We start from the raw sequence: 27,197 nt of genomic DNA, 5'->3' as shown, positions 1-27,197 counted from the left end.
TGTTAAAGCAATCATGACTCTACCTAATTTATCTTTAATCTGTTTGAGACATTTGAAATGCAGATGCTTACTTATCAATGTAATGACTCCCCTGCTTTAACTTGAGCCAGCTCTAAAGAAAACATGTCCACCCCATATATTCCCAGATTTTTCAGCTTCCTGCAGGGAAAGATGCATTTCTTGAAGACACACTATATCATATTTCTTTGAGAAAAGAAATAACCTTCCATCTTTTGGGGTGCCCAAACCCATTCACATTCCATGTGGAGAGAGACAATATTAACGTTTGACATTTTTACATAAAAAAATAGAGTGTTTATTTCAAACATTTATTGAAATGTTGCCTCAAGCATATGGCTGAACCCCAAATTATGCATTAGTAAGTCTCCTTTCTTTTGGTCAGAGTGGATTGTGAGGGGGTTACTACACTCAGTGAGCTATATGAGAGTGTAGTGTTGAGATCTATTGAAAATTTGGTTCAACATTTTGAGATTCCCAGATCTCAGATCTATAGGTATTTACAGCTGTGCCACCTGCTATGTATTGTTTTTGGGAGTAGCATTATTGACACGTTCATCAATTGATGCCAAATTTCTTTCACTTCACCATGCAAATGGACTCCTGGGCTTTCGGCCTGCTGCTCAGGGGCTTCAGCTTGAGCACATAAGTGTCTTGTTATGTCTCCAGAGCTCGAGGATTTTGAATTCTTCGATATATTGTCTTCCTAGAACAGTTAAGAATCAGGGTGTATCAAATCTCACCAGCCTTTCACATGTCCAAACACGATTCCTTTGATTTGATTCCCTTACAACATGTTTAACTGCCTTAGTATTTAATGAGATCATTTAAATGCATAACTTAATTGAGCAATGTTCATAAACTGTGGCCAAATATGAAAATTAAATGCTCAAGAACAGTAACCATTATATTCCTAAATGAGCTTTACTGAACACAAGTTTAGCTCATATTAACAGTGAAATCAAGTGCTGCACTGTATGACAACTTGTCTTTAAGCAAACATGAACAAAACACTTCCTCCATTTCCTCTGAGGAATTAACAGGACAGGTTCTGTACATTATCCAGGACACAATCCACCAGCGAGAACTTCTACAACCTGTACACTCTCTCACTCACTCACTCACTCACTCACTCACTCACCAGCAAACACACATAACAGATAAAAATAGCCACTGCCAGTGATGAGAGTACAAATGAGAGGGAGCGATTTAGAGATGGAGGTGGAGGCCAGCAATAAAGTGAGAGATTCGGAAATGCAAGTGTAGGACTCCAGACTGAAGACTAATCGTTTGCAGCTTTTTCTAGAGATCAAAGGGGAGAGATGAAGAAGTGAAAAAGTCAAAATGCCTCAATAGACCGAAAAAAATACATTTTCCATGAAAAGGTTACAAAAAGGTGTGGGGAATTTTTTTTTTTAAATTGAGAAAAAAACTTTAGAGGCACAAATCCCATATTATTTGTTATGAGAACTACTGCATATGTTAGATAAACTATCATCTAACATAACATTAACCTATATGAAAATAAGATTAATTTTAAAGATGAGGTATGTCTTTTTTTCAATGTTAAAATGAAAATAAAAAACGTTATGTATTGACTCAACTAATGGCGTGAGTTTGGGGCGGGAATCGGGACTATCTATTGACTAATGGCAGATGGAGGGAGTATTCAGGGATGCTTTTTTTAAATTATTTTTGCAATTCCATTGGGTATTGTCACGTACCCCGCTCCTCTGCTTCTCCCCGCTTCGTCGGGCACACACGCACACTCACTCCACGAGCTTACACGCTCGCTCCCCGCCTTCGAACTCACACACTCACTCCGCGAGCTTACACGCTCGCTTCCCTCCTTCGAGATCACAAACTCACTCCGCGAGCTTACACGCTCGCTTCCATCCATCGAGCTCCCACGCTCACTCCGCGAGCTTACATGCTCGCTTCCCTCCGTCGAGCTCACGCGCTCACTCCGCCAGCTTACACGCTCACGCCCCTCGATCGAGCTCACTCGCTCACTCCCACACACCCCCCTCTGGCTCTATGCTCGCACCCAATCACGGGATCATTAGTTTCACCTGTACTCGTCCCAATCACCTGTTATTCGTTTCACCTGCACCGCTCGTTTGTTCCCCTATATATATCACAACCCTTTCGTCTCACTCTTGTTGGTTATTGTTTAGTTTACCCCCCCTCGCTTTGCCAGCACTTGTGATCCTCTAGTCCCCCTGTCTTTTCCTCTCGCTAGTCCCGTCTAGTTCATGCTTGTTTCCCGGCTTCGACCTTACGCTCCCGTTAACCACTCTTCTCTGGATTTGCCCTTTTTGTACTGTTGACTGCTTTATCGAATAAAGCAGTTTACTCTGACATTGTGACTGTCTCGTCTTGTGTGTGTGTACGCGACAGAATAACCAACCCATACAGAAGACAGTCACAATGTATTCCCCGGTGGATTTTCGCAGCTCACTAGAGTGGATGTTCACGGCACGTTCTGCACGAGGACCTACGGTTGGGAGACATGATCGAGCGCTCACGGCCCAGGGACAGCAGGTACGTGCGATTTTTGATTTATGTCACCCTGTTCTACCTGTGTCTGTCCCTGAGCCCGTTTATGCTCCCAACCCATCCCCGAGCGCCGTAAGCCTTCAACCCCCTGAGAGGTTTGATGGCTCTTCGGATGCTTGCCAAGGGTTGTTTAAGTAGGGCAGCGGTTATAGAACGGTAAACCCTGCCTTTAACTTTATGGACCCAGCGGCCCAACTCTTGGTTTTGCGTCAGGGGAGTCAACCCTTGGAGGCTTATGTGGTTGATTTTTGTGCCCTGGTCAACCAGGTGAATTTTGATGAGGTGGCTCTAAAAGACATTTTTCAATTTGGACTGAATGAGCCAGCCTCATCATTCATGCCTGGTGGTCGCTGCTCTCTCAACCTGGCTCAGTTTATTGACCTCGCCCTACTGTACGCTGGTTCCTCGTTTACTGTGGGGGAGGCAGAAACTGAACCAGCGTTCCATACCACGGCCCCCGTCTTGAAGCCTACCAGGGCCCCCGTCTTGAAGCCTACCACGGCCCCTGTCTTGAAGCCTTACACGGCCCTAGCCCCGAAGCCTTACACGGCCCTAGCCCCGAAGCCTGACACGGCCCTAGCCCCGAAGCCTGACACGGCCCCAGTCCCGAGGCCTGTCACGGCCCCAGTCCCGAGGCCTGTCACGGCCCCAGTCCCGAGGCCTGTCACGGCCCCAGTCCCGAAGCCTGTCACGGCCCCAGTCCCGAAGACTGGCACGGCCAGCGAGTCAACGCCCATGCCTGCCACAGCCAGCGAGTCAGCGCCCATGCCCGCCACGGCCAACGAGCCAGCGCCCATGCCCGCCACGGCCAACGAGCCAGCGCCCATGCCCGCCACGGTCGGCGAGCCAGCGCCTGTAGCCTCGACCGTCCCCATGGCCACATCCCCTGTTGGCCGAGGGCGCTAAGAGAAGGAAGAGGGCCCCTTCTCCCCAGTCTCGATCTTGTGCTCAAGACCGCAGAGGTTCCCTCAGAGTCTTCCACGGCTCTGCCGGGTTCTGCTCCGCCCCCAGAGTCTTCCACGGCTCTGCCGGGTTCTGCTCCGCCCCCAGAGTCTTCCACGGCTCTGCCGGGTTCTGCTCCGCCCCCAGAGTCTTCCACGGCTCTGCCAGCCTCTGCTCTGCTCTCAGAGTCTTCCACGGCTCTGCCAGCCTCTGCTCGCCCCTCAGAGCCCTCGCGGCCTCCGCCTCTCGAGTCTCCCAAGGCTCCTCCTCCCAAGCCTCCCAGGGCTCCTCTCAAGCCTCCCAGGGCTCTTCCTCTCGAGCCTCCTAAGGCTCCTCCTCTCGAGCCTCCCAGAGCTCTACCTCCCAAGCCCCCGAGGGTTCTGCCTTTCAAGTTTCTCGAGCCTTCCAAGGCTCCTCCTCCCAAGCCTCCCAGGGCTCCTCCTCTCGAGCCTCTCAGGGCTTCTCCTCTTGAGTCTTTCAGGGCTCCCCCTTCCAAGCCTCTCAGGGCTTCCCCTCTCGAGTCTTTCAGGGCTCCTCCTCCCCTAGAGTCTTTCATGGCTCCACCCCTCGAGCCTCTCAGGGCGCCGTCCCTCGAGTCTTTCATGGCTCCACCCCTTAAGCCTCTCACGGCTTCGCCTCTCGAGTCTCTCAGGGCTCCTCCTCCCCTCGAGCCTCTCAGGGCTCCGTCCCTCGAGTCTTTCATGGCTCCACCCCTCAAGCCTCTCACGGCTTCGCCTCTCGAGTCTCTCAGGGCTCCTCCCCCTCTCAAGCCTCTCAGGGCTTCCCCTCTCGAGTCTCTCAGGGCTTCTCCTCCCCTCAAGCCTCTCAGGGCTTCTCCTCTCGAGTCTTTCAGGGCTCCACCTCCTCTCGGGGCTCCGTCTCTTGAGTCTTTCATGGCTCCCCCCCTCGAGCCTCTTGAGCCTTCCAGGGCCCCACCTCTAGAGCCTCTCGAGTCTTCCACAACCTTTTTCCCTGAGCCTCTCACGGCTCTACTCCCAGAGACTCCAGAGCTTCCTAGGGCTCCGCCTCTCGAGCCTCCTACGGCTCCGCCTCCCGAGCCTCCCACGGCTCCACCTCCCGAGCCCCTCACGGCTCTGCTCCCAAAGACTCCAGAGCTTTCTATGGCTCCGCCTCTCGGGCCTCCTACGGCTCTACCCCCCGAGACTACAGAGCCTTCCAGGCCTTCCCCCCTAAAGCCTCCTTCGGCTCCACCTCCAGAGCCTTTCAGGCCTTCGCCCGTAAAGCCTCCTTCGGCTTCACGTCCAGAGCCTTCCAGAACCCCACCTCCAGAGCTGCCTACAGTGCCGCCTCTGACAGCACCGCCTTTCACGGCTCAGCCCGGACTTCCTGACCCTCTCCCTGTCCTGTGGCCTCTTCCCTGGCCTCCGGGCCCTATTCCTGTCCGGTGGTCACCTTCCAGACCCCCGGACCCAGTCCCTGTCCTCCAGTCGCCTTCCAGACCCCCTGACCCCGTCTCTGCCCTACGGCTGCCCCCCAGATTTCCCGACCACCCGCCTGTCCGCTATGTTCCCCCTGACCTTGCCTTGAACTGCCCATTGACCCCCATGGACTGTTTCATTTCTCTTTGTGCCCTCTGTGCCCCTTGGACTGCCCTCATTTTTGTTTTTTGTGTTGTGTGGGGTTTCTGTTTTGGGGTTTTTGTTTGTTGGAATCGCCAGCATCCCGATCATCCTGCACCGCTTCCCAGAGGTTGCGCTCCTCGCAGCCGAGCGCGGCCGTCAGGAGCCGTCCGTTACAGAGGGGGGAGTACTGTCACGTACCCTGCTCCTCTGCTTCTCCCCGCTTCGTCAGGCACACATGCACACTCCGCGAGCTTACACGCTCGCTCCCCGCCTTCGAACTCACACACTCACTCCGCGAGCTTACATGCTCGCTTCCCTCCTTCGAGCTCACACACTCACTCCGCAAGCTTACACGCTCGCTTCCCTCCATCAAGCTTACACGCTCGCTTCCCTCCGTCGAGCTCACGCGCTCACTCCGCGAGCTTACACGCTCACGCCCCTCGATCGAGCTCACTCGCTCACTCCCACACACCCCCCTCTGGCTCTATGCTCGCACCCAATCACGGGATCATTAGTTTCACCTGTACTCGTCCCAATCACCTGTTATTCGTTTCACCTGCACCGCTCGTTTGTTCCCCTATATATATCACAACCCTTTCGTCTCACTCTTGTTGGTTATTGTTTAGTTTACCCCCCCTCGCTTTGCCAGCACTTGTGATCCTCTAGTCCCCCTGTCTTTTCCTCTCGCTAGTCCCGTCTAGTTCATGCTTGTTTCCCGGCTTCGACCTTAACGCTCCCGTTTACCACTCTTCTCTGGATTTGCCCTTTTTGTACTGTTGACTGCTTTATCGAATAAAGCAGTTTACTCTGACATTGTGACTGTCTCGTCTTGTGTGTGTGTGCGCGACAGGTATTCAATCAATTGTTGTAAAAAATGTATTACAGTTCATTAATAATTGTATTTATTCTGGTAACAGAAAACCAAAAATTCAAAAATGCTTTTATAATGAATCCAAAATAAAACTAAGTCAGTAATAACTATTAATATTTAGTATATCGTCTTGATCTTGACGATCAACATTTGAAGGTGAAGCACCTCCTTTCACTGACCCAGCAATGTCATGGCTGCTGTCCTCACAGGCCAGAGAAATGCTGTTTCAGGGACACATAAATAGGCATTGTACCACCGTTGTAAACCATGCCTGCTGGCATGTGTAACCACCATAGAGCTGTTATGGCACCCCAGAGAAAAAATTACTTAGTGCAGAGCAAGGGCCCAACGTTACCATTTTGATACTTTGAATTGAAAAATGAACAATAGTGATGTATAATTGATCCATTTATATGAGGAAATCTCTAATAATTAATATTTAATCTGGCCACTAAGTACAGAACTACTTTTGAGAATATGGATGAATATCACAGCAGCACATGTTTATTTACTGTAGCCTATATTATGCAGAGCAGCTTAATAATTGCTAAACAGTTAATTGTAAGTGATCAAATCGTGAAGCTGAATTGCAACTACGCAGCACAGAACAACGGATGTGTTGCATTCAATTGTATTTACAGCTCTCTAAATTCACAACTGGCCACTACAAGTTACTATACAATTACAAATCAAAAACAATCTTATAACACTAGCTTTTTTTTGTGGACAGTAGCAGAGATGAGAGCATTTCACCATATTGGAATTCACAGGCACTCATTCAAAGGCTTTTGTTAAAGTGACTTCACACAGAAATTTATTGAGTTTTCAGATCCCATAGCAATGCTGCATACGAATTAAGAAATTATTTGAAAAATATTACTTAATAATATAGTATAATAGTAATAATAATATGGTTGTTGTCATTAGTTATTATAATACATTTAGAATTAGGCCTCGACATTAACGCTTGTTTTTTTATGTCAGCCAGACAAATAGCCTGATTAAAGTTTCAACAGCAAAAAAATAACCGGCTATATTTGTGATATAGTCTAGGCCTGTGCCACATATTACAAAGTTAATATTCTTAATAATAATATAGAGTATAACTTTATAAACAGTTTGAGAATAAACCTGGCTTAATTTGATAGCGATTGGCTTATGTGTGTGTGCTGAACATGCACGTATGTTTTGAGAACGCTTGTAGTGATGCTGATAAGTGCCTGAACGGTCAAATACATTTCAAAATGACCAATGACCAAAATACCCGTCTTCGTGAGGTATTCAGTCATGTTAACACAGTGAGTTATGTCTAAAGTGAACGCAAACAGTGGGGGAAAAACGGATGTGAATCAAATTGTCATAAGTGTAAATATAAGCTAATAGACCTGCTGCTGTCTAGTGTCATTATAATAATCAAACAACCTTAACAAGAAAACACTCAATGCTCTTGACTGGATAACTTAAATAGCTTTAAAAATTATTATAATCATACAGTGAAGACCAGCAGTAATTGCTGAATGTTTACTTAAATACTTGAAACTGTTGTTAAAATTTCAAAGCTGTTAAAAAAGCACTGTTTCTAAATTTGTATTGATATATTTTTCAAATCAAATCACTTTATTGTCACACTACCATGTACACAAGTGCAACAGTAGGTGAAAGTCTTGTGTGCAGTTCCGATGCATTTTCATATCAGTTTGTATGCATTTTCTGCAATGTATCATAATATACCGTACAAGTAACTTTTTTAATTGGACAAGTGAATAACCTATTTACTTGTCCGAAGGACAAGCACGTGACAATGCTTAAAGCTACACTATGTAACTTTTGGCCCTTTAGCGATTTAAAAATAAAACTGTATGTGTCTTGCAGAAGAACATTGTTTTGGTAATAACGCAAGTTGTGCTTCAGCTTTGCTACTCTGTGCAGAAGAATGTGGTTCGAGGCACTGGTGTAGACATGGATACAGGACATCTTATTAGAGAAAATTGACAAATAAATAATTAACGAAAAGACAGATAGCCGAAAACATGCCAGATCATATGTTGTTGTTTTGACTTATTGGAAACATTGATGTTTTGAAGTAAATTACGTTACAAAAGTCAGGCAACGTTCGTTAACATTAGACATAACGATTGCTAGTCTTATAAGGTCAAACATTGTAAATTTGTATAACCAGTGGTCAACATAATTTCAAGACTCGCATGTCCTTGGCAAGCCTAGGACTAAAGGATTTATTTATATAAACCTGTGTTTGTGTGTGTGTGTGTGTGTGTGTGTGTGTGTGTGTGTGTGTGTGTGATTACACAACTATACATAAACCACATATATATAAAATCTTACCTGTTAAGTAAGAAAAAAGCACTCTGGGTCGCTGAAATCCTTTCAGATCTGTGAGTTGTCGCCAACTCTGAAAAGCCAAGCCGATGTTGATTTGGGTTTTATTACGGACTTTGTTGCTTTCCATTTTTGTTAGTAGACTCTGCTCTATTTGGGGTTTCTTTGTTTTTACAACCGGTGATTCCCAGGATGTTTTGAATGATCCATGGTAAATTTTTCTTATTCGTAGTGACAACAAACTTTCAGCTTCACGCTACTCCCACACTATCCATGCGCTTCAGTAGCCGGAGCTTATTTTCTCTGTGTACGGATATGAAGTGAACACGTATGGGCTTATGACGAATGTATGCAATTTCCTGTGAAATTCATCCCAACAGCTCTAAAATATAAATCATTATTATAGGTTTATCAAAGTGTATTTGGGTAAAGTAAAGACATGGTTTGGAAGATGGATTTTTGTTGCACTCTCTCATTAATAACATTTTGTTATTTAAAAAAAAAATTACATAGTGTAGCTTTAATGAACTGTTCAATGTTCATATGACACAGATATACTTTTGCAATATTTTTTTAAATAAATAAATGTAAATTTTACTTATATATAAAACTTTAAATGTTTAGGAGGGGCATTTCCTCCTGCTGCAAGAGCTGAATTCTGTAGGAAACACTGGCATACACTATTATGTAACCCCAAAACAGGAGGCAGGCTTGACACAATACGACTGAAGTGGGTAAAAAAGCAGTTATTCACATTAACAAACAGTATGCATTGTCAACTTTTATCCGCTTAAAGCTGAGATAGCATTTTGTCTTATGGGTTGTTTCAAATCCCATGCCACTAAAACTTCCTTGTGTATTTAAGTTGTTGAGAGCAAGCTGCTTGTCACAGAGACACTGGAGTGCTGGTTAATTTATGCAGTCCCAGCTATTCTTACTGAGTGAGATGAATAAATGACAAGGAAAGGGTAGGCATGTGTGTAGAACTATAGAAGCAGACGGGCAACCAACTGAAACTCCAGTTCACACACAAGCTGCCAAAGAAAAGCCTGATCTAACTGTAGCCAGAATGTCATCTTTTTTTCCCCCTGCCTTGAATACTCTCTCTGTCTCTCTCTCTCCATTTCCTGATACCTTCTTCCTCTACTCCTACCTTCTTGCTCAGTCAAATTTTACTCATATTAATGTTTAATGGGGTTATAGGTGATTATAAAACACCACATATAACAGTACAGTTTATAACATCAAAAGTAGGATCAGGTTAGTGTTCATAGAAAGCTTTAACCATTAAGTGATAATATGTTACCTGATGGTATAAGAGATCTACACCTGGTTCATGGTTGGGTGTAGATCTCTTAAACCATCAGGTAACATATTATCTGCCATTGGTTGTCTCGCTGGTGCTGAACGATTACTTGATTAGTCTATTAATCTTGAATATTCATAGGTTGGCATGGTGTTTCACCCACATTCTCTGACAAATTGACCCATGGTGCTTATGTGGGCAATGCAAGTTTGAATCTGGCACAACGTATCCCTTCCCTGGTTATTTTCTGTAATTTCCCTTCTATACTATGCCATAAAAAAGAAAGCATACAATTATGCACAAGGTATCTTAGATCCCGGTAACAAAAAAGGTCATCAAAACCGAGAGCCATTGATTGCTTTTACAGTACAGGGTCCAGAACAGTAGAAAAGTGCAGCAGTGAAAGAATAAACTGCACTCTCTGTCTCTCTCCTCCCTCGCTCTATCAGAACAAAAGAAACCATCGCTGCTCAGTTGGCCTGGAGCGATCCAACCTGCCGACCAGGCAGAGACAGAAATTGATTTGCGTTGTATTATTCAGCAACAATTTGTTCTCAGTCAGATGTATTTTCACTGTCTCTTCTTTATCTTTCTCACGTCCTCTCTGCTTCGCCTCTATCTGTGTGTTTGATTTGGATCAGTAAGAGAATGTTGCGAGAGAGCGTGTGGAGGGAAAGAGTACTCTAATCCCAGGGTGCCGTTCGAGAGCGAGCAGTGAGAACAGAACGAGCAATTCCTCCGGCGGAGAACACAACTATAAATACAGGGAGAGATCTGATGTTCTCTCACCACGCTCTTTATCTCCCTCGGCAGGGATGACACTGTGAAGAATGATATGATATGTGTGAAAAGCTGTCTCCTTGAGTTGACCTGACTTGCAGATTGAGAGCTGCCTTTCTAAGAAAACAGAAGCCTAAATTCTGTAGCTTAAAATGATTGAAATTTGTTTACTGAAATTTAAAGGGATAGTTGTCATCATTTATTCTCCCTCATGTCAATCCAAATCACATAACTTTGTTACATCTGTGGGACACAAAATAAAATATTTTAAAAGAATGTTCATGCTGCTCTTTTCCATACAAAGGATGCAAATAGCGACAAGGGGCTGTCAAGCTTTAAAAACGACAAAAATGTTATATGTTGATTTACCCGAAAGTGTAAACACTGTGGCTCTAGTGGTGCAGAAATGACACATTTAACACCGATGAAGTAAATAAAGGTTTATTTCACTGAAACACTCAACCACCTACAAGATCCTTTCATATAACACTGGCCAAGCCCACTTCTGCTCAGCAAGGATCGATATTTTCTGTGGTTATCGACATCTCTACTTTATATTAAACCCAGAATATTCCTTTAAATTTGTGCAAGGAATTTGAGACCCCTAGATTACCAACCGGGGCACCCTGGTGGTTTGGAGGACCTAAGTGGCCACTGATACCTAGTAACATCCCTGTTGTTCAGGCTATGAATGTAGTTTGTGAAAACCAAGGCTTTTTATGGAATCCTGCGAAATGAAGTTAAAAATGGCACCAAGAGATGTTTTAGTGATACGTAAAAGAAAACATTTCTGAGAAGGTTCAGAGTTTTCTAAGAAGCCAACAGCAGCAATATAGCTCAAAATGTTGACAAAAAGTACTTGAAGACACCAAATAAATAAATAAATATAGGGATTCTCTCAAAAACAGCTTAACTTCTTTGAGAGCATTTGCTACATGTATACAGCTACCAAAACTCTCTCCCTTTAGATGCTATGTAGCACATCACTCCCTGTCTTCATCTAGCCTCTGCTCTTCTCTCATTCTCTCTCATCTCCTGTCTTTCTAATCTCATCAAGCCTCTTGCCTTAAACACACATTGTACCCCTTCACACATCACTTTGGATCAGAGAGCTGAAGATACTCAAGAGATAGACAAAGAGAGAAAGACACTCTGTCTATTGCTTTAGGTTTAAAAAAAAAGTAAAGTAAAGAATATTCTCAGGGTCTGTAGAAGGGTTAAATTCTGCAAAACTTGGAAAAGTAATTCAGTTCCCCAATGAAAGCCAAAGCTAATTTAATAATGCTTAATGCAGTTTTTCCACCAAAGGCATCTTTACACTGCTGAAAATGGTGCAACCAATCACAAAAGCATTTTTGTGCCAGTGGCAGGTGGTGCTTTTCAGTAATAATTGTTTTTGTTTTTTCCTTTGGTGTCTGCAATGTTGCTCCTAAAAGCTGCTTTTCAAATTATTCTCAAACAGTGAAATTACCTAAAGAAATGTTTTTGCAATAATTTGGCAAAAAATAAAAATAGAATTAAGAACACTAAAATAAATGTGTTACAACAGATAACATCTAACTGTCTTTATTTGATTTTCTGACCCGCCATACAATGCCAGTTACACACATCACTCTTTCAGTTATTGGCTGTTTGCTGCAAATTTTCACCCATTTGAGAGCTTGACCATTCATCATGGGTTTAAGGTGGGACAAATATACATTAATCAAAAGCCCGCTGTCTAGTAAACAATCACATGCTTTTTCCAATTCAGACAGCACTTATAAAACTCCCATAGACTCCCATGTTTGGAGCCTCTTGTCCAATCAACATTGATATTTGCTCCATTGAAATCCAAAGGTACAGGTATCTGCCATAGACTCCCATTCAAGCATGGCTTCAAAGTTCAATAGCACTGTATGGGCCATGTGTTTACTGACTTCTTTGAATGTGCAGAACTAATTAATCTTCTATGGGTAGCAATGTGTAGCAATGACAATTCAGTAGGTTTACTCTAGAAGCTACCTATCTCCTTACCTCTTTCTGGTGGTATTTAATGGCCAGTTTGAGTTTGGCCAGGTCTCTGCACTCTCTTGGGTCCAGCTCCTCGCTCTGGTCATCACGGTGATTGAGGATGGTCTCCAGCTCACGGGAGCTACGTGCCTGGTCCAGCAGGTCTTTAGCAAAGAGCTTGCACTGTTGAGAAAGCTCCTCGTATTCTTGTCGGAACTCGTTCTCCACCTTACTGAGCTCCTTGAGTTCCCAGCCCAGTCTGAAAGCGGTAAGGATGGGATCCTCGCTAGAGAGGGCTATGAGAGAGGGGCTGGCTAGTGCTTTATATATGTTGAGGCGAGAACGAGAGTGACGCAAGCTGTCCACCTCTGAGCTGGACACACACTCCACACAGTCACAGCGGATTTGATGCGGCCGAGGGATTGTGACTTTGCGTTGGACCAGGAGTTTGATGATCTCATAGTTGTTTGTGTGGGCGGCGAGCATGATGGGTGTGATGTCAGGCGTGAATTCTGAAAACTGAGTGTCTATCATTAATGATGGAACCTGTGAGAGAGAAAAGGCAAATAAAAAGTGTGAAAACCTGCAAAAACTAATGAGAGTCCATACAATATGTCAATTCATCAGCCCACACTCTCCAAGTAAACACAAGCTATTCTGCTAAGCTGCAGAATACCAATGACTAGATAGATTGCAGCTCGCTCTTTGTATTGGAGAAATAAAATCACAAATTAGACATCTTGATTATCACAATTCTTTGTCCTAGACATAAATAAGATTAAATGAAGAGCAAATTGAGACTTTTCCATAAGAAAGAGTTTCAAAAGAGATCTCAAAAATGTACAGAAATACCACTGTATGTACAGGAGGAGTGTAAAGAAGAACGGAATGAGAAGAAGAAATTGAAGAGAAGAGCGATTATGAATATGCCCTTGCAGCTGTGTGATGCAGTTGGAGATGAACCTTGTCAGAAAGATAAACCTCAACTCAGCCAGAGCCCTTCCTCTCTTTCTCCTCATCTACTCTGTCTTTCACCTCAGTTTTTAGCTTTTCTACCCATCCATCACATCCACACAAATTGAATGGTTTTACCATGTACCTGTGTGTAATTCAAGTGGAATTTACTAAACAGTTACATCACATTTGTGTATGGTATTTCAGTGCTACACTGCAAACAATAATTTTCTTAAAAATATTTTTCAGTAAAAACATCTAAACAGTCTTTTAAAAAGATAAATTTACTTGAGACGTGGGACTTGTTTTCAGAGAATATATATTTAATTAATAAATGTTTTATTTTTTAGCATAAACCTCACAAACATTTGTTAGATTTATGCTTAAAACACAATTTGCCAATGGGGTAAGAGCTGTCTTTCACCTAATTTTCTAACTTTTCTACCCATCCATCACATCCGCACACATCCAAAGGTCTTTCCATGTACCTGTGCATAATTTCTGGTACAAATTCATTAAACAGCTGTTACTTTTGTTTGTAGTATTTCAGTACTACACTAAAAACAATCACTAATCTTAATCAGTAATTGTTTTCCAGTAAAAACAAGATACATTAACTTTGGAAGCACAAGTTTTATTAAAAAAATGACATCTATTTTTCTTACTCCACTTGGCAATATTTATTTTCTTCTTGTTTTAAGTATAAATCAAACACATTTTAGTGAAGTTTATACTTAAAAGAAGAAGAAAGAAAAAAAATTTCCAATGAGGTAATAGAAATAATAAATTGATCAATCTTTAATCGATATTCTTTTGAAAACAAGTCTTATTATCTTAATAATTATTATCTTAACATAAATCATATTACACAATTTTGCTTCTCAATTTATCTTGCTTTAATGTTGGTAGATATTTTGACTTGAAAGTAAGTTAAAAATACTGATTAAGAAAATCTGCATTAATTTAATGAAATCTGCATCTAAATCAAGCGTAGTGTCAGTTCAGGCAGGTCACACGAGTCAAGTTCGGGGTGGGGTTATTTGCTGAACTCCCTGCTCTGTCCATGCATGGCTGCATGGATGGAAGGAGAATTTGCCCAGCTTTAACTGTCTATAAGTAAATAAAGTATTCATTTATGTATTCAAGTAAAGTATTTATTTGACGAAAGTGGTCCTGACAGAATTCCCTAATCAACCATAATCTAGTATATCCAGGCTCTATAGTAAGGTAGCTATTTCACTGCATTTAAAGTTACCAACATTCTTTTCAGCGCAAACATGCCCCCTTTCTATTTAAATAAGCATTAATTCAGTGTGATTAATTCTATAAAAAATAACATGTTAAAAAAATAAACGCAATTAATCATGTACCCGGCTGTAATAATATAAATGCCTTCCATATAGGCAATTCAAGTATGGAGTACCACCTGTTTTCTCCAGGGGGCAGTAAGCGAAACTCGCTGTTTAGGCAACGCACTGCTCATACAAACAGAGATCAAACCACACTTACCGAGAGCAAACAACACATGATGAGAACACATTCTTGCATACAAACACAGCTTAATGATTCACAAATCCAAATGCAGGGATCTCAAGACATTTCAAACTTCGTTTAACCTAACACAGCGTCCTACAAATTTTATGTTTATGATGCAATGCAACAGAGATGCTCCAAAATTGTCCATCTGATGCAGGTGTACATTGACGCGTCCTTAGACAAGCCCTAATAATAAATCTGGCACTGATTGACGAATTCAATGATAGTCTTATGTTCAGTAATATGGAAATAAACTATTTATTGCATTCTAAAGCCACTTTTTGTATTGTCTTTTTTTATGCTTAACTTGTGTGCCTAAATAATGTAATGCATTAACATTTTCTGTATTACTATTTTTAAATATATACTGTATGGTGTATTTATAATTATTTAAATATAACTATTTATAATTATTTGATCAATATATATTGAATTATTGTTATTTGAAGGGCTTTCTCAGCAAATATTTATTTATGCGATTAATTGCGATTAATTCAATTAATTAATTGGTATACCATGTTATTAATTCGATTAAAAATTGTAACCGATTAACAGCCCTACTTATTATAGATTGTATCTTTTTAACTCAGCACTATTTGCTTGGCAAAATTCATGCAGAGCTATTGCATGGTTTGTTTGCATGTGTTGTCTGCGTTGTTTTAGCACATTATTTACTAAAGGAATGTTGCGAATCAGATTCACTATTAGTGAATTCCCCCTCTGATTGTTTTTATCCCTGTTTCGGAGTCAAAGGCTGTGATGTACAAGTGACGTTAAAGTGGAGATGCCACTCACATCACTAACATACTCTTAAAAACATTTCACATGCTTGACACCATTTATTTATTTTTAAGTGGCGGTTTATGACCAAAATACTCAATCCTATCATAAAGACAGTCATCTCTGCCATGAAAACATTATGGAAATATGATTTGTGGTTCGCCAGTGTTACAACCCTGCGAGTGAGTAAGTAAGGTTTGCAAACACATTTTATTTTGAGATTTATTTTCAGTCCATTAGTATAACAGTCCTCCCCCAGAACTCCCAAGTGGCTGCAAGGGTTGCTATAGTGATAGCTATGCAAAATAGCCCATGCACTGCGAATGGCGTGCGCATGGTACATGGCTAGATTCCAATTTAGGCCCCATGGCACTTCCTTAAACAATCTCACTTGATGTATCTGCACCACTAGAGTTCACTTTATAAGACCAAATAATAAAGCAAAAAGTACAAATCTTGCTATTGGCTTTATTTCCCCTAATGCACCCTTAAAGGGATTCTGTCAACATTTACTCACCCTCATGTTGTTCCAAACCTGTATGACTTTCTTCTACGTATGACAAAAGGAGATGCAGTAGGTTTCACTTGCAGTAGGTTTCACTTTCATTGTTTTTTTTTTTTTCTGATTCCACAGAAGGAAGGAAGTTATATGGGGTTGAAATAACATGAGGATGAGTAAATAATTAAAGAATTTAACCAGACACATTTTTTTTAGCTGGTCGTGAGTTAAAAGATTGATGTTAGTTTGAAAAATGTGTATATATTTAATTACAGAAGCATAAAGACTTCTCAGTGGAATTGTTGCTTAAGAAAAGAATGACTCAAAAAGTAATTTAGTGAGATGCTGCACTTTCTATGCTCTGCTTCATCTTTATGTCATCTAAATAGATGGAGATTAGAGTGAATCTTTATGAAATTCTACTCCTTAAAAAAGGCATTCAGAACCCCTACCAGTGATACATGTATAGTGATAGCGTTTGTGTATAGTGGTTTCCTTTTGGCCTTGTACCACACAAGTCAAACTGTGGGTCACAGTGAATGGCATGTCACATGCCCTTTTTCAGTTTATGTTAGCAAAACTCACTTAAAGGAATAGTTCACTGAAAAATGAAAATTCAGCATAATTTTGAAACCCAAATTACATTATTTTTTCTGCAGAACACAAAAGGAGATGTTTAGCGTAAAGTTTACACTGATCTTTTGCAAACAATGAAAGTGAATGGTGACCACGGCTGTCAAGAAAGATTTTGAATGCTTTTTAGTTAATAACACCTTATATTTCAATCTGTTCATTACAGAACACTATCACATTGCTCAGAAGACTTATGAACGTATGAACTTGTGATATGATTCTTTTATCATGTTTTTTGTCCATTTTGGAGCTTGGCAGCCCCTGGTCACCATCCACTTTCATTATATGGAAGAGAGTTGCTTGGACATTCTGCTATAATTCTTCCATGTGTGTTTTACATAAGAAACTCATACAGGTTCAAGAATAACAAAAATAGTAAATATTTGGGTGAACTAGCCCTTTAAAGTTGCATTCTCATTCACCCTCCACTGGCTGCGAAATTAAGCGTGTCCCTGTCGCAAAACACGATCTGTGAGAATACAGGAATGCAAACAGTTGAAGTTAATCTACCCTTGAATGAGGGGAAAGATTAGAGGATGACAAAATTCAATCCATTAAAGGTTTGCTATGCTACATGAGGTGAAAATCAACTCTGAATCAAATCTCTGCCATCTCATCTTTTCTATTAATTTTGGAACACCCACTCATCCAAACACATGCACAGTTCTCACCTGCATATCACACTGTAAGAAATAACATGGTCACTCACTCAATATATGCAAACACATCAAGTAATTAGTCATTTCACAAAAACATAAACACAGACAAAATACATATGCAAATACTGTATTGTAATGTACAACACTGTTCATGCACTGCTACTAAATCTACTAACCTGATCTCAAGAAAACGATGTTACTGTGGCAACAATTTTGCAAAATTTCACATTTCCTCCCAATAAGATGAGGTTTTTAAAGTTAATGCATATTCGAGTTTTAAATCAACTAAACAAAATAAAACCTCAATAAAAGTGTCTGTCTGTTTTTCTACATAAAAAGCACTAGACAGGACATTTTTGACACAGTGTTGGGTGTAATTCAGTAACGAAGTAATTACTTACTGTAATTTAATTTCTTTTTGGTCAAAAAAGTAGTTTCTACATTGAATTTTCAATACTTGTAATCAGATTACAGTTACTGACTTTCAATTAATTTACTTTTAAATACGTTATAGGTTTATGCTTATTTCAAATATATGATTTATGTAGAATACATGAATTATGGCCCATAACAAGTCGTTGTAAGGGAGATATGTGAAGTGGTGAGTGTATGACTTATGCCGAGTTTACACTACACGATTTTAAGCCCAATTTTTGCTTGCCAACAGTTTTGTGGAGATCGCCGCTCCCATGAGCGATGATCGCCATGTATGAACTATCAAAGACGTGATTTGAGAGAAGCGTTGTCTCATCACCGATGTCAGCAAGATATCTAGAATGTTAAATATCTGGACCGGTCTGCGATTCCAAATCGTGCAATGTGAAATATGTTTTGACTGAATACAACTGCAGCGTTGACCTACCAGAGAGCGAGAAACAGGGCACGGGCACAAGAAAGTCTCATTGGACCGAAGAAATGGAGGAAAAATTAGTGGAACATTGGCAGGAGCATCAGTGCATATTTGATGTTTCATCTGAACTGTACCACAACCGGGTAGAGAAAGAGAAGATTTGGAGAGAAATTGCCAATTCTCTTGGACTGTCAGGTAAGCAAATAGGTAGATTTTTCAGTAGGAGGTATTTTTCATATTGTAATAAAACATATGATGCCTTTAGGCGATTAAAAACATACACATCATATTCTGAAACGCATAACGTATGATCATTTGTTTTCGTATCTCGTATCACTTCTCGCATGTACTCTGTTGTGAAACGTAATTTGGAGTCCAGTCATCGGGGATTCGTCAAAAGTAAAATGTCTTGTAATGTGTTCACCCCTGTTGCCGATTCGTTGTGTAATTTGAAAGCGCTACGACTTCAGTGACAAGACAGACAGTTGTGTAATATGAACGGTACTACGATCCGACGTCTTTGAAAGTTGTGTAGTGTAGGAGCCATTATGTGTACCAATTAACAAGAAATAAATGTAGACATTATTTTGAATTTGTTGAGAGGAAAAGTGTTTTAGAAAGCAACTTAAAAGTACAGTAATTTGTAATACAAATAATTTTTCAATGAATTAGTACAGTAATCTGATTACAATTTTAGAGAAATAATTAATAATTTGTAGTGGATTACTATTTTTATTAACTTACCCAAAAACATTTGACCGTTCCACCACATATTGCCTTTTACAGTGTCAAGTGCTTCATGCCTGATTGGCACACTTTTTAGACCCAATGCCAGGGTAAAAAGAATGTCAGCTTTTAAAAACATGTCTCTAGACACCTGCGTTCTGTTTTGTTCCTTGCGCAATATGATGTTTGTTAGAATGGCAACATATTAATTAGTCTTTAAATTAATCTGTCAAAAAAATCACACATTAGTATTAATTTAAAAACTCACTCAATTACTGAATCTGTTGTGTTGTGGATGCTAATATACCCTGCCACACTTCATAACTAGTATAACTAGCAGACTAGTTTGGTCAAGCAGCTTCACCAGAAAGACCATGCTGGTTGACTAGCTTCACCAGCAAATTCTGCAGGAAAACCAGATAGATAAAGCACAAAACCAGCATTAACCAGCTTGGATCAACATGGAACTTCAAACTGTTCTAAGCAGGTCTATTCAGCAGGGAAATTGCATTTAAAAGCTCAACACAAACAAACCTGTTTCTCTCCACTGGGTTTCCTGTGGGACAGCAGTAACTCCACGGCTCCCACCACTTCTTTGCGGATGGCGTAGAGCAAAGCGTCTCCAGTGTTCACCCCATGATCCAAAAGAAGTTCCATCACCTCAAGGTTCTCATTCTCGATCGCTATTAGTAGTGCACTGCGGCCTAATGGATCCACACAGTTTACATCAATATTGTAATACACCTCAGCCTCACGCAGTGCATGTTGGACCCCCGCGTAGTCACCCTTTTCCACAGCCGAAAGGAAAGAGCGCTCTTCTGGTGAAAGCTCTAATTCCGCCCGGACTATCTGAAGAGGGATTCTGTCCCGGTACGGAGAGTAGCTGCTCTTTTTGTAGTAGAGATGGGACATGGGATTCATGATGAATGCTGGTAGAGGAAGAATCAGAGATAGAGAAACAGTAACCATAAAACAGTCAATAACAAAGATGAATTGCTGTAGTAGTGATGTAGTGAAGTAGTGATGCTACTAACTTAAAGGTGAAGTGTGTAATAGCATCACCAAATGGAATTACAAAAATAATGTTTTCAAACTAGTTTCCCCAAACACCCTCGTTTTCCAGTGGTCAAAAAAACAGAAAGTCATGCCATTAGTTGAGCCAGTGTTGCTGTGTGTCAGTATTTAAATCAATGTTGTCTTCTAAGTCTACTAGAGGGGGCAACGAAAACATAAACCAAAAGAAAACAGACCTGGTTAGTAACAAAAGTGTATTTCATTTTAAACTAGAGCATTAAATAAAAAAATAATAAAAAATAATTAAACATTCATATTCTCAAATCATAACAAAAATAAAAGTAAAATGGGAAATTAAACGCTTAAATAGACAGCTCTTATGTTAACGAAGTGTTGCACGGTGTACCAGTTCCACAGTACTACCTCTGATTCAAACTGTATGTATGATAGTAATATTCCCAGATAGTAGTGGTATTTGGTTTAAATCGGTTTTTAAGCTGCATTTGTGGCTCTAACTGTACCTCATCACAGTATCAGTCAGTGGCAATTTTTCAGTGCCAGCAAAGGCGTAACATGCCTAATAAATAAATATTTTTTTATCCTTTCATTGACCTTTTTGCCAATGTATTTTCAGTCACTTTCCACTCATAATTCATCTACAAACGAATAACAAAAAACTAAATGTTTATCCAATCAGAACTCTTGCCACAACACTGTACTAAGCCGCTGAAATGGCCGGGACCTTACTCTGAACAGAAGCACACTTCCCTCCTTTTATACCCATATGTCGGGGGGAGGGGCATGCAAATTCTGTTTGCCAATTCTCATTGGCCTTTTGTCAAAGATAAGAGGTAACCGAGGCTCTCAAGAGAGACCCCTAGTGTCACTACTTTGACACAAGCTCTCGTTCCCTCCATCAGGGAACGGAGGTTACAACAGTAACCAAGATTATTTTTGTAAGAGTTAGCATAAAGCTAAATGTACACATGACAATTTACACAAGGTTTATTTCTATTTCTGCTGCTAAAAACATACTTCAAACTTATTTCTCTTCTGCTCATATGAATATAACACATCTTATGAAAGTGTTTCACCACTATTCAAATGTTTTTCGAATCAAATGTATAGTTCACACAACTTTACAGTACCTATGAGATGAGGAAATAAACATGCTCTTCTAAAATGTCATCTCTCTCATATTAAGCATTGGGAAATCCAATTTATTTTAGTGAATTAGCACATTTACAGTTCATTTAAATGTATCTATTCACTGTTTCATTGCATTCAGTCCCTTCGCAGATTCTTGTGCGGCATTTTACTTAAGTTTTGTAGTGATTTACAAAATTATATTAATTACAACCATTTTACAAAATAATATTTGGTTCATATTTTTTTTATTTAGTTATATTTAGTTTGTTGTTTTTATTCAGATGAAATAGCTTCAACATAGTTAGCTACTATCTGTTATTAGCTAGCAGTGTAGCTAACTACCTTTTCAAAAAGGGTAGCTACAGTAGCTTGACTGTGGTTTAACTACTTTATAAGTAACTTTTTTCTTAACAAGCTTACCCAGCTCACTGGCTAAATAACAGTAGAAATGGTATACATTTGGCAAATTATATCTCTTTTCTAACAGCACAGACATTATTGCTATGATCTTAAAGAGCATAGGCATAAGGCCATCATTTTCTTTTAAAGTTTATGTTGAGTTTTACTTTGAATCAGTGATAAAGTATACTCACAGATGTGAGAAATGAATAGGTGAACATTATTTTAAGACTATGTCAACACTAAAATGACTTTTTAATACATTTCCAGGAGTGAATGATGCTTTGAGTAATTTTTCTTAATGGCCACAATATGGCACAAGCAACAGCTAACATTATTATTATGTTCAGTCATCATACTGCACTGCCAATATTTCAGCACGGTTACAACGAAACATATTTCTTTCTGTGAGAAACTGGCACAATACATGACTTTACATCAGGTTTCCATTGAAAGGGGAGGTACAGCACATGCAGATAGACGTGCATGTGTGTTCTTGTGTGTGGTGACACATGATGTCGTTAACACACCCTATTGTCACTTTTGTTTCAGAGGAAGCCATTTGGAAAATGGAGAGGATTCAAATTGAATACTTATAGTCATTTGAGGACTAAGATGTAACTGCTGACAACAACAATTGAAGTAATCACATTTTGTTTTACTGCTATTTTCCTTTGATGTGTGTAAAAGTGCTCATTATTTAACAGTACACAACTACCTTTAAACCATCCAGGGCACCCTTGCAACCACAAAGCAATGCACTAATATCTGCTCTGAACCCGAGCCTTGTGGTATAGTGACTTTTGCATGTAGAAGAATCACACACTCAAAATCACTAAACAGAGACCAAAATTTCTAACAATAACTCTTCCTAGAGCTTTCAAGCTACATCTCCCAAACTCAGCACAGACCTTCAGACTGTTCTGGAATAGTGTGCTCTAACTTTTCTAACTGAAAGACTTAAGGTTTTTGCACAAATATGATCAAAAATGAAAAACAAAATAACCCCACTGACTTATCTATGTATGATATGGTGTATCTGACTATCTATCTGATGGTCTGTCTGTCTGTCTGATGTTTTTTCCGTCTGTATTTCTGGTCTGTATTATCAATCCTGCTGTAATTCATTGAGTTTGCAGAACAATAGGCTCCATGTTTTACGGAAAATTACGTCATATCCCCTCTACTGTACAATATGTTCTAACTGCGTTGACATTTTTAACTGGTCACTAGGTGACACGAAGCAACCTTATGCTGAATATAATCCAAAATATTATTTTAAGGAAACCCAACATTGGTGGTAGATTTGTTTGGTCTGTATAGAAGAGACATATCTTTGTTTTTGTCAGCTGTGACGCTTTGTGTCTATAGACCATATACAATCTTTTGTTCTGTTCTAGTAATCAAATAAGAAAACCAGTGAACTATTTGGTGTCATTAGGAAGTTGTACCAGTTTTTGCAGTTTTTAATCTTCATCTCAAATAATTCCAGAACTTTCAGTTCACCATGTGAAAATAATATTCCACTAATTTGAAAATAAATGGAAGGGCTTGTGTAATTACTGTGAGTGACTGCTTGATGTTGTTGCTTCTTGCTTTGATCTTCTTCTCTGAAGAAGATGAACAGGCACACCAGGTGGCCTCTTCCATATGGTCTCGCTTCAACAGACATCACACGCATACAGTACACACACACACACACGCGCACACTCTTAATAGCATGCTCAGACTCATTAGCACCCAATTCACATGTTGTGTTCAGTTTTACATTATAGGGTCTAAGTAGAGTCTAATAGATGTAGATCCCTTAATCCATGTTAACATACATGTCATGCTATCCATAATTTACATCTTTAGATATTTTTCATTGAGGTCCCAGTTGTAGCTGTAGACTACAACTTAATTTACAAGCCTATACAGTAGAAAGAAAAAGAATGTGAACCCTTTGGAATTAGCTGGCTTTCTGCATTAACTGGACCAAAAATGTGATCTCATCTTCAAAGTCACAAGTATCTACAAAGCACAATGTGCTTAATCTAACAACACGCAATTATAATATTTTGTGTCTTTATTGAACACATCCCCTTAAACCTTCACAGTGCTGTGGAAAAAGTAAGTGAATTCTAGGATTTAATAACTGGCCAATCCTCCTTTGGCAGCAATAACCTCAACCAAGCATTTCTGGCAGCTGCGGATTAGACCTGCACAATATTAATTTGAACCATTATTCCTGACAGAACTGCTTCAGCTCAGCCATATTCTTAGGATGCATCACTCAACTTCTATGGAGCTTCATCTGGTGCACAGCAACCCTGACATTCATGTTGTTATGTGGGGCCCTTTTTACGCCATACGTAGTGCCGCTTGTTCTTCCCAAACCATTCAACCTTAGTTTCTTCAGTCCACAAAAAAAATTTCCAGTAGCATTGTGGCGTGTCAAGGTGGTCTTTGGCAAACTGCAAGTGTGCAGCTATGTTTTTATTGGAATACAGAAGCTTCCTTAATTGTGTCCTGCTGTTAAATTTTTTCTGTACAGTAACCTCATGAACAGAGATGTTAAACAGTTACAATGATTCATTCATATCTTAAGCTGCTGTGTTCCCTTTGAGTCATCTTGGCTGGACGGCCACTTCTAGGAAGAGTAGCCACAGAACTAAATCATCTCCATTTATAGACAATTTGTCTAACTGTGGATAGATGAATATGTAAGCTCTTCAAGATAACTTTTTAGCCTTTTTCAGCTTCATGTAAAGCAATTTTGATTGTAGGTCTTCTGAAATGTCTTTTTTGCGAGGCATGGTCCAAATCAGCAGATGCTTCTTGTGAATAGCAAACTTAAAATATTTGAATGCTTTTTATACAGAAAGTCAAATTAGCTCTAACCCACACCTCCAATCTGGTTTCATTAATTGGATGCCAGGTTTGCCTGATTCTGATTAGCTTCTTTTTTTTTTTGGTCTGAGCAATTATTTTAGAAAACCAGCTAATTCCTTAAAGGTTTCACATACTTGTTCTTGCCATTGTATGTATATGTTTATTATTGTGTAACATTTGCAATTTAAGGACGGACGGACGGACGGACGGATTTGAGTTTAAGAGCTGAAAAGTATGTTTAATAGGGTTTTCTTAAAAATAAAAATGAAATATTTTGAAATATAGCTAATTCACAGCCTTACATTCTGCTGATTTACTGTCTTGTACCATCTCCTTTCAGACATTTTTGCATCAAATCAAATATTTTTACCTTTTTCTGTGGCGTTACTAATGCCTCAGAGACAAAGGTTCTTGTCCTGTGAGAAAAACAGGAAGTAATCGTGTTCATCCGTTCAGTAAATAGTGCAATTCGTAAGTTACATTTTCCCACTTAAAAATAAAATGTTTACTCCACTTACAGGTAGGTTTAGGGTTTGGGTGTATGGTTAATATAATATGTATACCTGTTTACTGTATTGCATCATTTACAACTAAAAACCAACTTGCTTTACAACTCGCTTTTAGTGCCAATCTGTGGATATTCACTCAAACATGCCCAAATGTTCAACAACATTTCCAGCTTCATCAACTGAGGGCAGTGATTTTAATTTCAGTAAGAACTTTCAACCTACTCTCACCAAATTCACTGTGAGATCAGTCTGAACAAATAAAGAAATATTTTGACAGTTTTTGATGAAATCAATCAACCAATGGATTACTAAAGTTGTTTCTGCATATTAAGCCGGGACAGGTAAAATTACACACTTCACCTTTAAGTAAAGTGGCCAATAGAATTGGACTGCAGTGTTTAGTGTACATACTGTATAAACAGTATTTTTGCAATCTGTATCAGTCTGAGATTGACAAAAATCTGCAAACATAGTCAGTGATTTTCAAGTTGCTCCATTATTTCCTAAAATCCACAACACTTCCTTTAACCTCCTCTTTACCCCGATGAAAAGTAAAAGGAAGAAACACTTTCCTGTATTATGGCACCAGTGAGTCCCCTTCGAAGCACTACTCTGACCAAGCAATTATCTTTGAAGTTGAATCACAGATGGCTTAATTGTGTAATTAATCTGTGGTTCTCAGGCCTCTAAGGGCTGCTTATCTCAGAGGAATATCATTAGAGTATAAGATAGGCCAGGCATTAGCAGATAAATTAGACGTAAACTACATGTGCAGGACAATCCCCGATGATTCAGTTCGAGAGTCATTTTAGTGTTCATGAACTCAGTAATACTTTCTTCCATAGCATCTTCAAACCTTTATTTAAACCACAGTCACTGCAACAATAAACAATATAATCTGAAACTGAAATAGGCTATTAATTATTTGTCTTCACTCAGATCTAATATTGTCTGATAGATTTACAGTGGGGTCCAAAAGTCTGATACTTTTTTTTTTCATTTAAACCTGGTAATAAAGATGATGTTTTGAAAGATTTTGAAAAACTTAAAAGAAAGGCTATGAATAAGTTAACATTCTGCATTGTTTGTAGACCACTAATCAAATGTAAGCCAATGTAAACATTAGCCATGCTCATTCTTTTACAGGAAAGGTCAGATTTCCTTACTTCCAACAAAGCACATGATCTTTAACCCTCTCAAATAATGGTTGGAAAACATGGGCCATCAGGTTTTGCACAAACTTTTGTTAATGCCAGCTTGACTGCATGCTGTCATGTTTTAAAATCAACTTCTCACTCAAATTGTTATGCTGATTATATAATTTGTATAATTGTTTTAAAATTAAATTAGAAAATTATGCAATCATTTGTACAAGTGGTTACTAGACTTTATGGACCCACTGAATTTACTATTTAAAACGTAATCTAAAACTAAAATGTATGCTTTGTCTTACAGTATCTGACATATTTTGCAACTCAGAACTACCATTGCTAAAATATTTCAATTGTTCTGCTGAAACTGCTTTTTACTTTCCCAGTTTTCTTTTTTAACAGCAATAATAGACAAACAACAGTAAAAAAAGAGACACACTGTACTCTGTGGGGAAATAACTTGTACGATCAATGAAAAAACACTGACGGGGTCTGAGCAGACACATTGATTAAATCAATACATCAATAAGTATTTTACAGATTGGATCAGACGGAATATGGATCTCTCAGAAACCTCAGGAGAATAAACAAAAGAGGCTTTTAAGAACTCAGTTTGGCTCGTCTGGTCCTCTGTGTTAAGTATATAAATAAAAAAATGGCCCTTACGCAGCACACTGGTGCCTTCAAGACAATTTCCTTAAATTATGGCAATGCAGGGAGATTAGCACATATACTGTAGCTCAAGACATAGCTGGCAGGGATGGCGTGCAACCGGGCAGACATTTACGGGTATTAGACACATCAGCAATTTAAGCACACCATCTATGAGGGTACAAAACAACAGAGATGTTTGCGAAGGATGCCATGTTAACATAACTGTAATCCAATTAAATTTCTGGCTGTGCTGTGTGTGTGTGTGTGTGTGTGTGTGTGTGTGTGTGTGTGTGTGTGTGTGTGTGTGTGTGTGTGTGTGTGTGTGTGTGTGTGTGTGTGTGTGTGAGCGTGTATTTATCACTTTGTGGGGACCAAATGTCCCCATAAGGATAGTAAAACCCGAAATTTTTGACCTTGTGGGG

The 27,197-nt window shown here is 39.9% G+C and overlaps 1 protein-coding gene across 1 annotated transcript in view; it reads right to left on the bottom strand.

Moving 5' to 3' along the window:
* trpc5a (transient receptor potential cation channel, subfamily C, member 5a) overlaps nt 1-19,946 on the bottom strand; it is a 60,315-nt gene extending 40,369 nt beyond the window's left edge. The window contains exons 1-2 of the mRNA XM_052127194.1: nt 19,560-19,946; nt 12,413-12,934 (exon numbers count right to left, since the gene is read on the bottom strand). Coding sequence (XP_051983154.1) covers nt 12,413-12,934; nt 19,560-19,946 — 909 coding nt within the window. The remainder of the gene's footprint in view (nt 1-12,412; nt 12,935-19,559) is intronic.
* Between the last annotated feature and the right edge of the window lie 7,251 nt (nt 19,947-27,197).

This window comes from Xyrauchen texanus, chromosome 5 (genome assembly GCF_025860055.1).
Source record: "Xyrauchen texanus isolate HMW12.3.18 chromosome 5, RBS_HiC_50CHRs, whole genome shotgun sequence".
In the NCBI taxonomy this organism is placed as follows: Eukaryota; Metazoa; Chordata; class Actinopteri; order Cypriniformes; family Catostomidae; genus Xyrauchen; species Xyrauchen texanus.
Note: the sequence above shows the minus strand (reverse complement) of the source record. Positions and strands in the feature narration are given on the sequence as shown.